General features: G+C 38.3%; 1 protein-coding gene across 1 annotated transcript in view; it reads left to right on the top strand.

Annotated features, from left to right (window-relative positions):
* LOC127420016 (voltage-dependent N-type calcium channel subunit alpha-1B-like) overlaps positions 1–16,220 on the top strand; it is a 168,264-nt gene that overhangs the window by 135,708 nt on the left and 16,336 nt on the right. Inside the window, exons 26-39 of the mRNA XM_051661923.1 lie at positions 260–356; positions 1,000–1,160; positions 2,243–2,380; positions 3,187–3,388; positions 5,197–5,361; positions 7,073–7,183; positions 7,305–7,394; positions 8,956–9,072; positions 9,159–9,224; positions 9,394–9,485; positions 9,840–9,990; positions 11,680–11,807; positions 13,038–13,134; positions 15,664–15,769. Of these exons, the coding sequence (XP_051517883.1) occupies positions 260–356; positions 1,000–1,160; positions 2,243–2,380; positions 3,187–3,388; positions 5,197–5,361; positions 7,073–7,183; positions 7,305–7,394; positions 8,956–9,072; positions 9,159–9,224; positions 9,394–9,485; positions 9,840–9,990; positions 11,680–11,807; positions 13,038–13,134; positions 15,664–15,769 (1,721 nt within the window). The remainder of the gene's footprint in view (positions 1–259; positions 357–999; positions 1,161–2,242; positions 2,381–3,186; positions 3,389–5,196; positions 5,362–7,072; positions 7,184–7,304; positions 7,395–8,955; positions 9,073–9,158; positions 9,225–9,393; positions 9,486–9,839; positions 9,991–11,679; positions 11,808–13,037; positions 13,135–15,663; positions 15,770–16,220) is intronic.

The following is a 16,220-nucleotide window of genomic DNA, read 5'->3' as shown; positions in this document are numbered from 1 at the left end:
TGCTTTTGTGAAACAGCACCAATCCATTGCTGAACGATTTAAAGCTACAACACTTAAAACTTTGTGCAAAACAGAGTTGGCTGTTTATTCAGTTTGTTGAGTCTATAAAGAGGGGTGAGTATTATGTTTAGACTAGTTTCGGTTAGTGCCCATATGTTTATATTTTAATCAAAGGAAACACTTGCATCATGTTCACTCACATGTTGGCATGTGTTTGATTCTGCATTTACTGACCCTTCGCTTGTTTTTACTTGTGTAGAGGGACAAAGGGCAAAGACATCAGCACCATTAAGTCCCTGAGGGTGTTGAGAGTATTACGGCCTCTGAAGACCATTAAACGTCTACCAAAACTGAAGGTACATATTCCATTTCAGTATGTTAATGCAACCATCACACATGATGCTGAACTCCCGCAGTTTTCGTCACAATGAGATATCAGCTAAAACTAGCAGAATGTTGGTTTAGCTGGTCTCGCACTTTGGCCAAGCAAGTGTTTCTCTGGTCTCCCAGCCTGGCCAAGGTGGTGTTTAGCTGATCTCACAGCCTGGCAATGCTGGTATTTAGCTGGCCTAGCTGGTCTGCCAGCCTTGCCAGCATAGTGTTTAGCTGATTGAGCTGGTCGGCCACTGGTCTCCCAGTCTGATCAGTTTTTAAGTACCTAAAACCCCTTTATTACCTACAAAACAAACCAGCCTGACCATTTTGGCCAGCCTTCGAGACTGGTTAACAACCTAGGTGGGTTTAAGCTTTTCTTTCTTTTTTTTTTTTTTTTTTCAGCAGTGCTATAGCTTTGTTAAAACCTGGTAGTGCTGCTTTGCAGATAACTGGAAATCATTTATTCTCAGTTGTGACAGATTAAGTGTATGAATCTGTTGATACTCAAATTCTGTTGTAATAGTCTGTAAAACAATCTCATTCAGCTTTATAATTTTAGTTGGTTGTTAATGAACCAGATTTCATGCCAAAATTTAGTGTATGTGTGTGCATGCTCTCTCTTAGGCTGTGTTCGACTGTGTGGTGAACTCCTTGAAGAACGTGCTAAATATCCTCATTGTCTACATCCTGTTCATGTTCATCTTCGCTGTCATTGCTGTGCAGCTCTTCAAGGGCAAGTTTTTCTTCTGCACAGATGAGTCCAAGTCCCTGGATAAAGACTGCAGGTAGAGTGGGATTAAAACAGGGAAACTGAATACACCTGAAGCACTCACTGCAGGCATGCAGCTGTACTGTCTAAATCTGTGATGAATTTAGAGAAGAAAATGTAATCGATTTATGGCGGTTTAAAGGGATAATTCACCCAACAAAAAACAATTCTTTCATCATTTACTCACCCTAATGCCATCCCAGATGTGTATGACTTTCTTTATTCTGCTGAACACAAACTAGGATTTTTAGAAGAATATCTCAGCTCTGTAGATTCATATAATGCAAGTGAATGGTGGTCAGAAATTTGAAGGTCCAAAAAGCACATATAAGCAGTATAAAAGTAAACCATAATACTCCAGTTGTTAAATCCATATCTTGTGAAGCGATATGATTGGTGTAGGTGAGAAACAGATCAATATTTAAATCCTTTTTTTATATATATAAATCTCCACTTTCTTATTCTTCTTTTTTTTCACATTATTTATACATTTTGCCACCTACTGGGCAGGGAAGAGAATTTATAATAAAAAAGGACTTAAATATTGATCTGCATCATTATGGATATGGATCATATGGAAATTTTAATTAGTCATATGATTACTATTATGCTGCCTTTATGTGCTTTTTGGACCTTCAAAGTTCTGGTCACCATTCACTTGCATTTTTTGGACCTACAGTGTTGAGATACTCTTAAAACAATCTTTGTTTGTGTTCAGCGGAAGAAAATCATACACATCTGGGACGGCATGAGGGTGTATGTACATAATAAGTACATTGGATAAAATGGTTAAGTACATAGTAGTTAAGGCCACCTGATATAAAGTGGGTCCTTTTCTTTTTTGCTCAGCTTTTAAATATTTCATAATTTCCAACAACCAGATATTGATTTCAGAGCCAATCACTCTTTTGGGTCAGTTCTTTTCAATGAATCAGTCAAAACACTTCACCATCGGTCTGAAAGATTCGTTAGTGAAAAGTCATTGAAATTCATTGGGAAACCTGACTCTTAAGGTTTACTGATTGTAACTGGTTCAGTCAAGTAATGCTCTATAAAATTAACATATAGTGTTTTAACTCTTTTGTTTATGTTCATCAGAGGGCTGTTCTTAGATTATGAAAAGGACGGGGTGGCAGCCCAGCCTAGGGTGTGGAGGAAATATGACTTCCACTATGACAATGTGTTGTGGGCGTTTCTCACTCTCTTCACTGTTTCCACTGGAGAGGGCTGGCCCACGTAAGTCACATACACAAGCATTCACATTTATAAACAATCTTTGCCTGATTAAAAAAAGTCCCATTATGTACAAATCACAGACATTTGTCAGTTGGGTATATTTTGTTTAATACTGTATACCTGTTTACTATCCAGTATGTTATTGTAGGGATTTAAACTCCATAAAAGCTTGTGTCCTTTTCAGACATTTCCCTTGTGTCCTCTGACCCCTCAGTGGCCATTTATTCCCTCACTTTAAAGGCAGTAATCGGTTTGAAGTGGAGCCCTTTGAAGCTCTGAGTTATTGGTAGAGCTTAATTCTCAGCAGGCAGACTGGGCAGACATTCATGAATCTGTATGGTTGCCCAAACTCACAACCAAATTATGGATGTGCTGTACTGTCTGTTACAGTAATTATTTTTATCAGTAGTTCACAAGCTTTTTTGGGGTCAGCTTTCATCTACATCTGTAATGCAACTCCTTGTCCCCTCTGCTCTCTCAAATTTTAATAAAATGATTAAAGTGTATTTGGGAATTTAGTGATGCATGATATGTAAAAATGCTGAACTGGTTGGACTGCAGGTTAAGATCGGATGTTCACAGGTGGGGTTCACATGCTTATGTTTTGTTTTAATTTTATTAATTTGGCCTGACCTCAAATACAAATATTATATTATATTATATATTTTGTTTAATTTATTTTTTTACAAATGTCAATTACTCTGAACTCAAACCCATTAAATCAGTCCATTCAAACTGTAATCAAACTGTGATTTTATGATCTTTTGCCTTACCTGATATAATGGTGGAATGTTGTCTTTACACAGGGTTTTGAAGCACTCTGTGGATGCCACATTTGAGGACCAGGGTCCCAGTCCGGGCTACCGCATTGAGATGTCCATCTTCTATGTGGTGTATTTTGTGGTCTTCCCCTTCTTCTTCGTCAACATTTTTGTGGCCTTGATAATCATCACATTCCAGGAACAGGGTGATAAGGCCTTGTCAGAGTGCAGTTTGGAGAAAAATGAGGTATGACTAAATAGCATACAGAGAAGGTCACTCCACAAACTCACAGTATGCAACAAACTCATTGATATTAATAAAAATCGAGCCAGAGTATGTGAGTAGTGAGGAGAATGTTTTCTGGAAGTCCGAGAATCTGTGTTTTCTCTTGATCTAAGATCACTCCAGTGCTGCTCTATCACAAGCGTAACACACGTTAACAAGCTAATGTTACTGTTTAACTAAAGCATTAAAACATTTTTCCTAGTGTTGTGTATATATTTTTGACCAAAAGGAATAGGTCTATCTATCTTTTTTTTCAAAATCCTTAAAGCAAGATGAAAATTATCAAGAGTTACTTCCCTTAGAGCTTTTATGCTACAGTAAATCCTTCAAACTTTGCACAGACATTCAGGCTGTTCTGCTGTATCTTTTCTAACTGATTGGAGTATCTATCTATCTATCTATCTATCTATCTATCTATCTATCTATCTATCTGTCTGTCTATCTGTCTGTCTGTCTGTCTGTCTCTCTGTCTGTCTGACCGACCAATCTATCTAATCTATTTAAAATATTTTACATAAAAGTAGATGTTAGGCAGTATGTAATCCTCAGCCACCATTCACTTTCATTGCATCTTTTTTCAATAAAATGAAAGTGAATAGTGACTAAGGCTGTTATTCTGCCTAACATTTCCTTTTGTGTTCCATGGAAGACAGAAAGAAACCAAACAGGTTTGGAACAACAAAAGTTGAGTAAATTATGACAAAATCTTCATATTTGATGAACTAGGCTTTTAATAAATGTTGTGCCTAAGCATTTGTGATAAAAACACATTGAAAGAACTTTACAGTGGATCAGTAAGTTGTCGCAAATTTTACAATGGAGTGAATATGGATTTTGCTCACCAGTGAGTGGGAAATGGGAAACTCTTAATGGAGTTGGAGCAGGGAGGGGAAATTACTGTTTTTCCACTCAACTCACATACTCAGAATCTCATGCTAATGGATAGTTTTTCAAGATGGAATACAGTATAAATAATTATCAGCTGGCTAATGAATTCCTTTTAATACAGATGTAGTTTTTATAAAGATAAAAAAAAGAATCCCTCTTTCAGGCCAAGAGTATAAGATACACAGACAGACTTTAATCTCCCTCTTACCCACAAACAGTGGAGGTGTTTTTTAATGCTCAGTGATGTGATATGGTACCTACAGTGAGGCCAGCCATGGAAACAGCTGCAGATTCCCAGGTAGGGGATTATGACAGAACCGGATTAATGCATGTGCCTGCAGCATACTGCACACACAAACACACACACACACACAAACACACACACACACACACACATGCAGAAGCAGGTATACATTCATACACTGATGCACAGTGACTAAACACACACACACACACAGACACCCAATCCCATGGAAGAGCAGTCAGCAAGATGTTCCTGCTCCATTTCCTCTGAGGCCCCATTAGACGGGCCCAGTCATCTGCAAACCCTGTGCTGTTTCACATTCTGCCTCTCCATATGCCAGCCTAACATGACTCACAGTTTGTGGCAAGAACCCATACCTCAAGAGAAGCAATTTATCATCAACACTCAAAGCGATGCAGCCAGAAAAATCAGTTACATCACAGATCTATTTGCTTTTTTCTCTATAGGTTAGACTGGGTCTTCCATAGAGGCCACTGGTCTTTCTATGGCATTGCTGGCTTTCTGATTATTTTTGAGAAAATGTGATTCCAAAAGCCAGAGGTGGACAGTGATGTTGTTCATGTCACTTTGGGTCTGTTATGTGAATTAATTCCTTATTTTCTGTTTTTTCTCTCAGAGAGCCTGCATTGACTTTGCTATCAATGCCAAGCCGCTGACCCGTTATATGCCACAGAACCAGCAGTCTTTTCAGTACCGTTTATGGAAGTTCGTTGTCTCTCCACCATTTGAGTACTCCATCATGATCATGATCGCTCTCAACACTGTGGTGCTCATGATGAAGGTACAGTAAATCAGCCATCTTTGTTACTGGAGAAAATTAATTCTTTCTTTGTTAGTGTTTTAGCAGTTTTTAAAGTTTCAGTAAAGGGATAGTTCACCCAAAAATGAAAATTCTCTCATCATTTACTCGCGTTCATGCCATCCCAGATGTATATGACTTTCTTTCTTCTGCTGAACACAAACAAATATTTTTAGAAGAATATCTCAGCTCTGTAGGTCTTTTTAATTCAAGTGAATGGTGACCAGACCTTTCAAGCTAAAACAAATCACATAAAGGCAGCATAAAAGTAATCTATATGACTCCAGTGGTTTAATATATATCATCGGAAGCTACAAATAAACAGATCAATATTTAAATCCTTTTTTAAATTATAAATCTCTACTTTTACTTCTCATTTAATGGTGCTATATGTAATATTTTTACTGTACTAAATCATAAACTGTCCATATTATGTCATTAAAGAATTAGGAAACATGCTAAGTTGAAATACTGGCTTTTCTGATAACAATGTTACAGCCAGTATATTCTACATTGAAGTTTCCATTCTGGGCTGGAATTTCTGTTTCTGTTTTAGCCTGTGTGATCCCGCCCACTGCCCACTCACCAATAGTATTTCGACACCGCCGGGTTGCCAGATTTGAACAAGTTTGCAGGCAAACAGCAACACTGCGTGCTGCAGCCATGGAATCCAGCAAGCGAACTGGATCAGAGATAACAGATTCCACCCGACCTAAAAAAAACCTCACCATCCATCTAAAAACCACCATGACCAGAGACGTAGTAAAACAAGGATACATTCTGGAGATGCCTTTGGAAGATGGAAACAGCTTAAAGCCCAGAAATCCTTTAAAACGGATCCTGTTGCGTGTCCTCATTCTGGCAACCCGCATGAGCTTCGAGTCTGGGGCGGGGCAGACAACTGTCCAATATTTTGAATTTGGACTGCAGTACCAATTTCAAACGCTTGTTGTCAATCTTACATATAGCACCTTTAATCACTGGAGTCATATAGATTACTTTTATGCTGCCTTTATGTAATTTGTGGAGCTTGAAAAGTCTGGTCACCATTAATTTGCATTGTATGGACCTACAGAGCTGAAATATTCTTCTAAAAATCTTTGTTTGTGTTCTGCAGAAGAAAGAAAGTCATACACATCTGGGATGGCATGAGTGTGAGTAAATGATGAGAGAATTTTAATTTTTGGGTGAACTTTCCCTTAAAATACAACTTCAGCTCAATTGACAGCATCTTTGCCTTCACATTTCTACTTTTAAAACTCTCCAGTACACACCCGTTAAGCTTTGACAATAAGTTACCCTGCTAAAAAAGACGCATGCTGGTCCCCTGCATGGGCTGGTTTGGTTAAGACCAGCTTCATAAGTGAAATTTAGCTTGTGAATAGTATGACTAAGCTAGTCTACCAGCTAGACTGGCACTAACCATCATAAGCCAGCATATAGTAGAACTGTATGGAATTCATGCTGGCTTAAGATGAACTTTTGAGCAGGAAACTGTACACACATTTTTTTTTTTATTTGAAATAAGTTGAAATAATTTTCTGTAGTTATTGACATGCTTGTATTTAACCCAGAATATGTCTTTAATTTTGCATGTGCCTTTCATATCCCTTTGCTAATATTAGTGTCAGATCAGTGACTATTTCAGTGCTGTAAATCCCTTCAAAACAAGACATTATTTTTTTACCTGCAGTTCTACAAGGCACCTGACTTTTACGAGGCGATGCTGAAGTATCTCAACATTGTCTTCACTGCTCTGTTTTCAATGGAGTGTGTTCTCAAGATTATTGCTTTTGGCCCCTTGGCAAGTACCTCCACTCATACCTTTAAAGGGATAGTACATCAAAAAATGAAAATTCTGTGGTCATTTGTTTTCCCTCATGTGGTTCCAAACCTCAAAAATCTCTCTAATCTTTTCCTCTCAGAATTACCTGAAAGATGCCTGGAACGTGTTTGACTTTGTGACTGTGCTGGGGAGCATCACTGACATCTTAGTCACTGAGATTAACGTAAGTGTGTGATAGTGAGCTCTGTTTTCTCTATTAGAAGAAAGTATCAGAGCCAGACGGACTGGGTGTAATACCCTCAGCAGGCAGACAGCAGAAATAGGCTGGGAAGAGAAGCCCAGACATAGACACATCCAGGCACAAACCAGCAGATGATGAGCTGGATAACCATCACAGCCTTTGCTCTGGCTTTAGGAACAGCAAAGTGAGGGCTCTGTTTTACTAATGCAGATATAATAACAGTAATGTTGTTTCAAATGAACCCATTTGGTAATTCTCACTTTGACTGAATCAGATTGAGAGAGTTTGCACATACTTGTGGCTCTGATTTGTGTTTTTATGATGTTCACAAGTCTTATGTTGTATAAGGGGCCATTCAGACTGAACGCATTCATTTTGAGAATACAAAAAAAGCTGGACCCAGCACAATGAATAGAACAGAGCACAGGTGCCTCGAGACGCGTTTTTAAAAGCTGAAGTTTTATAACTTGACACAGTGTTTAAAAAAGGCGTCTCGTCTACGCAAGATACTGAAAAAGCAGCTTGAGGGGGCGCAACGGTCAAATACATCCACCTAATATATATTCCATCTATGTTTACATAGATGCAAAAACATGTTCGTGTGAATGGCCCCATATACTGTATGTCTTGATCCATGTCGTTGTCAAAAGCTGCTTGTAGTGTAATTGTGTTTGTACTGTAACTATATTTGTGTGTGATAGATGTTTTTGTTCTCCTGTGTTCCTTCTCTCTGTCTTTATCTCTCATTAAATGTCTTCACTCAAATCTTGGCTGGCTCCTGCCACGATTTAACATCTTCATGTATAGACTACGGTGAGTTGTTCTCTTGCCTTTGAACTTATGTCTATTCCACCCTTCTGGGAATGAATTAATTTCCCATTGCTGGCTTATGTCCCACTGTTATTAGAAACTATGCAGTGTCATTTTTGCAATAACCCCATGTTTATCAGGTTAGTAGGTATGTATCTAGTACATAGGTCTGGTTTGAAGTCATGTCTTAATAAAAGTGCCAGTTCAATACCTTCTTTCACTGCTGCTGTCAGTAGTTGCAGGACAGGCCACTTACCATGATTTAGGATAAGTAGGATATGTTCCTGGATCAACATCCTTGTTGGCCCTAGAACAGTATTCCTGTCGACCAGTTAGATTGAGGGTTGAGAGGTTTATAGGTTGGGGTTAAGGGTGAAGCAATACTATGCATGTTTGAAATGTCATTGGAAAAGATGCTGATCCAGGAACATGTCCAACTTGGCGATATCACAGTCATCTAAATATTCCAAAACAATTTTCATGCTTTTTACAGAATCCAATGCCAAATTTTTTTAATTCTCTGAAAACTCTAAAAACATCCTCTGAATTAAAAAACACCATGGATTTTTGCCTGATATTTCGAATTCATTGTGAAGGGATTCATAGGGTTTCATCTTGTTTTATAGAGATCCTTTAAAATATTGTCATTTATGTTTCTTGATGCGATTAAGAGAGTCGGATGCTGAATGATAGAGTAAATGGGTGAAGATTCAAATTGAAAGAGCTTGTGTTCCCACAGGACCGTCTGCTGAACCTGAGCTTCCTGAGGCTCTTCAGAGCAGCCAGACTCATCAAGCTCCTCCGACAGGGATACACCATCCGCATCTTACTCTGGACATTTGTCCAGTCTTTTAAGGTAGCTCTCCTCTGTTTTGACTGCTTTGACTTGCATTGCATTGTTCACTTGAAAGAAGACTTGATTTTTTCATGTGTTGTTTCCAGGCCCTGCCTTATGTTTGCCTTCTAATCGCCATGCTGTTTTTCATCTATGCCATCATTGGAATGCAGGTACTGTATTGTACTGTTCAGTGCGTCAGCTACTAATAGTGATTACCAGTAAAAGGTCATTGCAATGCACTGAAATGTATCAATGGCAGATTAGTATATCAATGTTTTTTTCTCTTTTATGGTTCTGTTTTAAAACAAACATTCATTCATGGTAATATTTTGATTGCAGGTGTTTGGGAACATTGAGCTGAATGAAGACACTGCCATCAATCATCACAACAACTTTCGCACTTTCCTCCAAGCGCTTATGCTGCTGTTCAGGTCTGCACACACACCTTATGCACATGTATTAACATCCATCCATCCATCCATCCATCCATCCGTGTTTCATATTATCTCTCTTTCTCAGTCGCAAACACACATTCTCCCACACACACAGGCAGGGTTGTGTGCTCTCGGGGTATCTGTTAATTGGTTGTGTTGACAGGAGGTTGTCAGTGTGTTAGGAGTGTGAGGCTGGTAACACTACTGTGATGTTTGATCAAAGGCTCTGTGTGCTTTTGTATGTTTAAGTGTATCATGTTTCTAATGTAGCTGCAAAACAACCTTCAGTGCTCTCAAATTACAGTACATGAAGTTAGTTTTAATTGCAGATCCATCTTTTGTCTCCTGCAGGAGTGCAACTGGTGAGGCCTGGCATGAGATCATGCTGTCCTGTCTGGGCAAACGCACCTGTGACGAGCGCTCAGGCACCCACGGAAAGGAGTGCGGCAGCAACTTTGCCTACTTCTACTTTGTCTCCTTCATTTTCCTCTGCTCCTTCCTGGTCAGTGCTCAGAGATTTACCACACAACACAGGCTTATTATTGGCCCTGTCCCAAATGTCACTCTCAGCCCTTGCAGTCTTCCTCCGGGTCTACACTTTGCTGGTTAGATAATAGTCTGCTGTGAAGTTAACACCAGTGCTGAATCATAAAATGACAAATGAAACCCTCTATTGTCTTGTGGACTTCACGGATGCCAATAAGGCCAATAAGAAAAGTCCACATCAAGTGCACCATTTGGGAAAGGCCTATTGTAGCATGTCATCACTTCTGTGCCTTAAACTGCTTGATAGATTATCCAAAACTAGGAATGTCAATTTTAATCGTTAATTGTGTTAATTAATTATGTAAATAATTACATGTTAAAACAGTTAACTAATTTAACTAACCCTGACTCCTACGTAAATTCCATAGTAAGGGATTTGGTTACCATCTAAACAATTCAAGCGTGAAGTACCTCCAAAATTATGTTCAAAACATCAAAAAACAGCTGGACGGAGTGCAAGGAATGGAAGAAAATTTAGGGTTTTCGAGAGACACGTTTTTCAAAGTTGAATGGATTTTAAACTTAACATGCTGTTGGTGCTCAGGAGACGCAGAAAAAAAACAGTGGGCAAAGATATCTGTCTGACCGTACAGTATTTGCACAGTCACCAGAAACTGAAAAATAATGCAGATGATACATAAGAACACCCCTAAGTGTTCTAAGTGTCCCGAAGTTAACCACGAAACAACTGACAGATTGCTGTGGACTATAGGCAAGTGATAGGCTTATGTTCAATTATATGTAAATAAAACAAACAATTCAGAGCAACTTTTTGTCATGTCTATCATGTCTATCAATTCTTCACTCACCTGCCACAAAAATGTAATGGGTTTTTCTCAACAAATATTAAAGAAATAATTCACCAAAAATGAAAATTCTCTCATCATTTACTCACCCTCATGCCATCCCAGATATGTATGACTTTCTTTATTCTGCTGAACACAAAGATTTTTAGAAGAATTTCTCAGCTCTGTAGGTCCATATAATGCAAGTGAATGGTGACCAAAATGTCGAAGCTCAAAAAAGCACATAAAGGCAGCATAAAAGTAATCCATAAGACTCCAGTGATTAAATCTACATCTTCAGAAACTATATGATAGGTGTGGGTGAGAAACAGATCAATATTTAAGTCCTTTTTACTATAAATTCTCCTCCTTGCCCAGTAGATGTCAATATGCACAAAGAATGTGAATCACCAAAAACAACAGAAGAGTAATTGAAAAATGAGTTGAATGTGGAGAATGACAGCAAAAAATGCTTTTGAAGCTTCAAAATTTAGGTCACTCTTCACGCATTGTGAGGTCTTACAGAGCTGAAATATTCTTCTAAAAATCTTTGTTTGTGTTCAGCAGAAGAAAGAAAGTCATACACATCTAGGATGGCACGAGGGAGAGTAAATGATGAGAGAATTTTCATTTGTGGGTGGACTGTGCCTTTAATATGCGTAATTAATTGGGATTCGTTTGATTAATTAAGCAACATATCATATAATTAACCAGCTCAAAATTTGTAATCAATTGACAGTCCTATCTAAAACACATGAACCTGGTTGGTTGTGGCACTGAAATATTCCATTGCGTTTGAAATTCGTATCATACCCCAATGTTTTTCCTACAAAGTATTTTTTTTCTTCCACTTTTCACAGATGTTGAACCTGTTTGTGGCTGTCATTATGGACAATTTTGAGTATCTGACACGTGACTCCTCCATTCTGGGCCCTCACCACCTGGATGAGTTTATCAGAGTGTGGGCGGAGTACGACCCGGCTGCATGGTATGTTTTAGCCTTCACTCCCCCGCCAGATGGAGACCTTCTCTTGTGATAAATATAGTAACTCAGTTTGGCAGCAGTTGAGAGTGAACCTGTTAGTCCTCAAAGGCTTTGTGTCTTCTCAGGATCAAACACATAAATAACAGAAATTCTGAATATTCCTCCATGTTCCTTATGATAATGTGTGAATAAGAATCGTGGTCATCCTTATGTGGATGTGATCTGTCCAAAACACAAATGTGCTCTCCGAGCTTTCTTTATATGTGTGTGTCCTGTTTTGCTTGTTCTTTTCGCAGCGGACGGATTTCCTATAAGGATATGTACAATTTGTTGCGCATTATCTCACCCCCCCTTGGCTTAGGGAAGAACTGCCCTAATAGGGTAGCATACAAGGTTTGCAACCCAAGCAACTTCTTCCACTCGTATGGGCTCTGTGTGCAAATGCACAGAGACCCGAACTTGAATGGCTGTGCACAAATGACTTGCCTACACACAAGCACTTGCCCCACCAGACTTGACTGGCTTTGGTTAATGATGCTGAATGGGAAACAAAGCTTTCAAAGCCACAGATCAACCTATAACCTAATCAAATTGAAAGTATAATTGAACCATTATCTCACTTAAGAACAGTTATCATATTCACAATTGACTAAATCTCAGGGTAATTTCATTCAGTGATACAGATTTTTACATTTATAGCTAATTCTCACCGGTTGACTTTAATGCTAATACCCATTATTTAGATAAACATTTCAAATTAAATTTGCATTGAAAGACACTAGGCGGAACAGGAACTGTGATTTGATTAAAAAATAAACTGGCATTGGAACCTTTGTTTCTGTGCACTGAAAGTGGAAACTCCCCTCGATGTCTCAGCATGCAAATGCAGACATCGTCCAAACAATGCAGCCATGCTGTCACCATCCACTTTTCCTGCCATATCACTCACCTCTTCATCTCTCCTTATCAGGGATCAACTCTCTCACCTCTGACCTCTAACCTTTGGGATCCATCTCTGACCCTGCCAGGCCAAGATGGCATCCCGTCCATGATACTCTTGGAAATCTAAATAACACAGATTTCTGTTTTTTTGTTGTCTGTATGTCTTTTTGTTTGTTTTGTCTCTTTTCATTTCATCTTGTTCGGTTTACTTTCTGTCCCCCTTGTTTCTGTCTCTCTAACTCCCCATCCTTTTCTTTATTTTGGGATTTTTGCATTGTCTGCACTGTGAAGTGGCTGTATCAAGTACCTCGATATGTATGAGATGCTGCTCCACATGTCCCCACCTTTAGGTTTGGGAAAGAAATGTCCTCCAAGAATCGCCTACAAGGTAGCTCAACTTCACATGTCCCACCCCCCTCCGCTCGTACTGTCTTCCCATTGGCTTATTCTTCAGCCAATCTCTGTGCTCTTGCATTGTTTCCCTCCTCGTTTCCTTGTTTGTTTGTTGTATTCTCTTTGGTGTAGTCCCTCCCCCTTTTCCTATTTATTTGAGACCCCCTTCCACTTCCTGTGTCATCTAGGGTTGGTCAAAGACTAATGATAGTTTTAGCATAATGTTACTTAGCCATTTATCTATTAACAAAAGTCTAATTATTAACGAGTAAGACATAGACCCCAAATTTTCTATGATTTGTGATCATACCTTATGTGTATAAAATCTGCCAATAAGTTGCATTGTGTAAGGGTTTGTGCACGACAATACTAAAAATTCAATAGCAATCATATGCACTATATGCAAAATTATTTATGTAAACTCAGTTTGCATAAAAATTTTCCTTATTGCTCTTTGGTTCTTTCTGCTGGGACCATTCTGGGTTTCTTTGTGATTCTCTTAAAGGAATATTCCGGGTACAATACAAGTTAAGCTCAATTGACAGCATTTGTGGCATATTATTGATTACCACAAAAATACATTTTGACTTGTCTCTCCTTTTCTTAAAAAAAAAAAAAGCAAAAATCTGGGCACATACAATGGAAGTGAATGGGAGCCAATTTTTGAACGTTAAAATACTCACTTTTTCAAAAGTATAGCCACAAGACATAAACAATATGCATGTTAACATGATTTCAGTATGATAAATCCTGTACTAACCTTCTCTGTTTAAAGTTATAGACAATTTTACAACTTTGTTGCCATGACGATGTAATGTCAACAAACCCTAAAATGACTGTAAAAAATTACAACTTAAACAACTTTACAGATCAAATAATACATGAGTTTTAACAGAAGAATTAATGTAAGTGCTTTTATAAAATTAAAAGCTTCACATTTCTGCCTTTTAACCCTCCAAAATTAGCCCCCACTTCCATTGTAAGTGCTTTGCTGTAACTTTGATCTTTATATATATATATATATATATATATATATATATATATATATATAAAGAAAAGGAGGGACGAGTCCAAAACATTTTTTGTGGTATTCAACATTATGCCACAAATGCTGTCGATTGAGCTTAACTTGTATTGAACCTGGAATATTCCTTTAAGGGCCCCAAATTTACCTTCGAAAACATAGCTTTTAGAGCCCTTATGTTAGAGTAGATGGTGTCACTCCAAAAGGGCCCCTCCTCCTCACCCTTGTTTTCATGGAGCAGTGTATGTATAACCTAAGTTGCTTTCAATCATGAGAACTATGCACTTGACCTCTTTCTTCCTCTCTTGGCAGTCGTTCGTTTATATTCTCCCTGTCTTGCTTGTGCTGTCTATTTCTCATCCACTTGACCATTTCTTCTCTCTTTTTTCTCTCCTGTTGCCCTTCTTTCTATTTCTCTCTCTGCTGTGTGTGAGAATGTATGTCTGTGTGTGTGTCAGACTGTTTTTCTCTTTCCATTCTGACTTTGCTCTGTTTCTCTTGCACTGCTGCTGCTAGTAAATGTATGCTCTTTTGGATCAGGGGAGCTCAACTCTTCACTATACAGTAACTGACACTGAGTAATTTTTGCACCACTAGCGGAACCAAATGGAATAATAATCCGTTTGTTTGTGGGGCCGGTGTAAACAACACTGGCTTCACAAATGAAATTAGTTTAGGGAGGTACTACCTGTTTGATCGAACAGTGGCTGAAGGGAGATTTGTTTGAAAACAGTTTAGCAGTTATTTGGTTAACAGTTATTTTGGCAATTCCTTTTGGTACAATAAATAATAAAGAGATATACTGTATGTCATTATCTTTTCATTACCAAACAGTCCAATAAATATTGGATAGATTTTTTATTATCTTTATTGATCTTTCTGTATAATTTTGTTTAGTGCCACTAGTGGGGCACAAATTACACACTTAGCCTGTTAAGATGATTTTTATAGCAGACTGTATTAGGATGATGAAAGTTCCTGGTGTATTTAGTGTTTTTTTCATTTCTGCTCACTATTTGACTTACTGTGAAACTCTAAATTCTAAAAGTAGCTTTTTGCTTTATTGATCAGTAAACCTCAGAGTCGAGCTCCCATGTCTTCTAAAGCACCTCATGGTTATGTGTACATGCTTATCTTCACTCTCGAATCGGTGTTGGTTTATCACAAGTGCACTTTGGTTGCAGATCGTAGCCTATAGCAGTGAATGTGAATGTTTGATTCTGTACGTTTCTACTCTCTATGAGAACAAAACTGTTTGTGTGCTTAAAACATTAAACTTATCTGCCTTAAGATAAGAACATCATGCTTTACAGAATATGTCCAATATATTTAATGATTTACAACAAGAATAAATTAATTGTTTCAATTGAGAGATGAATTAAACATGCATTATTTTAGATGCACACAAATGGTTTTGTTGGAGTGTTTTGGGTTGTTCTGGGCAATGCTGTCTCTGAGAAGTGTTCTTATCTTACTAATTACCCTCCTGGCTTCCCCTAGCGGCTGGTGAAAATGAATATGCCCATTGCAGATGACAACACTGTGCACTTCACCTCCACTCTGATGGCTCTGATCCGCACTGCCCTGGAGATCAAACTGGCATCAGGTCAGTCTAGTGCACTTTATAGTGCCCTTATACTGTCTAAATTATTGTGTAATTATTGTCTACAAATCTAGATAAAAGTCCCCAGCCCTCCATCTCTTTTTAAAGACTCTGCAGATTTAAAGAATACATTTCAAATGTTTCACTGGAATCTTTTATGAATAACTCCAAATGTAATTACTGCCTGATACTCTCTCTGATGGAGAGATATACTCACTCACACTGCCCACATCATTGAGTATGATTGGTACTTTTGTTGCTACTAGTGCCATCTCCGCTCATTAGAGCAGTGTGTGTGGGTTGGTGTGTGTAGCATCTGCCATATCTCTATGGGATTTTGGCACCGGAGGGCTTTCTGTAGTTTCATTGCCCAGTCCAAATCCTCAGGAACATCGAAAATTACAATTGCCTTCTGTAGGTGGAAAAAATACATTGGGATACACTGGAAATTCAA

This window comes from Myxocyprinus asiaticus, chromosome 3, assembly GCF_019703515.2.
Source record: "Myxocyprinus asiaticus isolate MX2 ecotype Aquarium Trade chromosome 3, UBuf_Myxa_2, whole genome shotgun sequence".
Classification (NCBI taxonomy): Eukaryota; Metazoa; Chordata; class Actinopteri; order Cypriniformes; family Catostomidae; genus Myxocyprinus; species Myxocyprinus asiaticus.
This window is presented reverse-complemented; position numbering and strand designations above follow the sequence as displayed.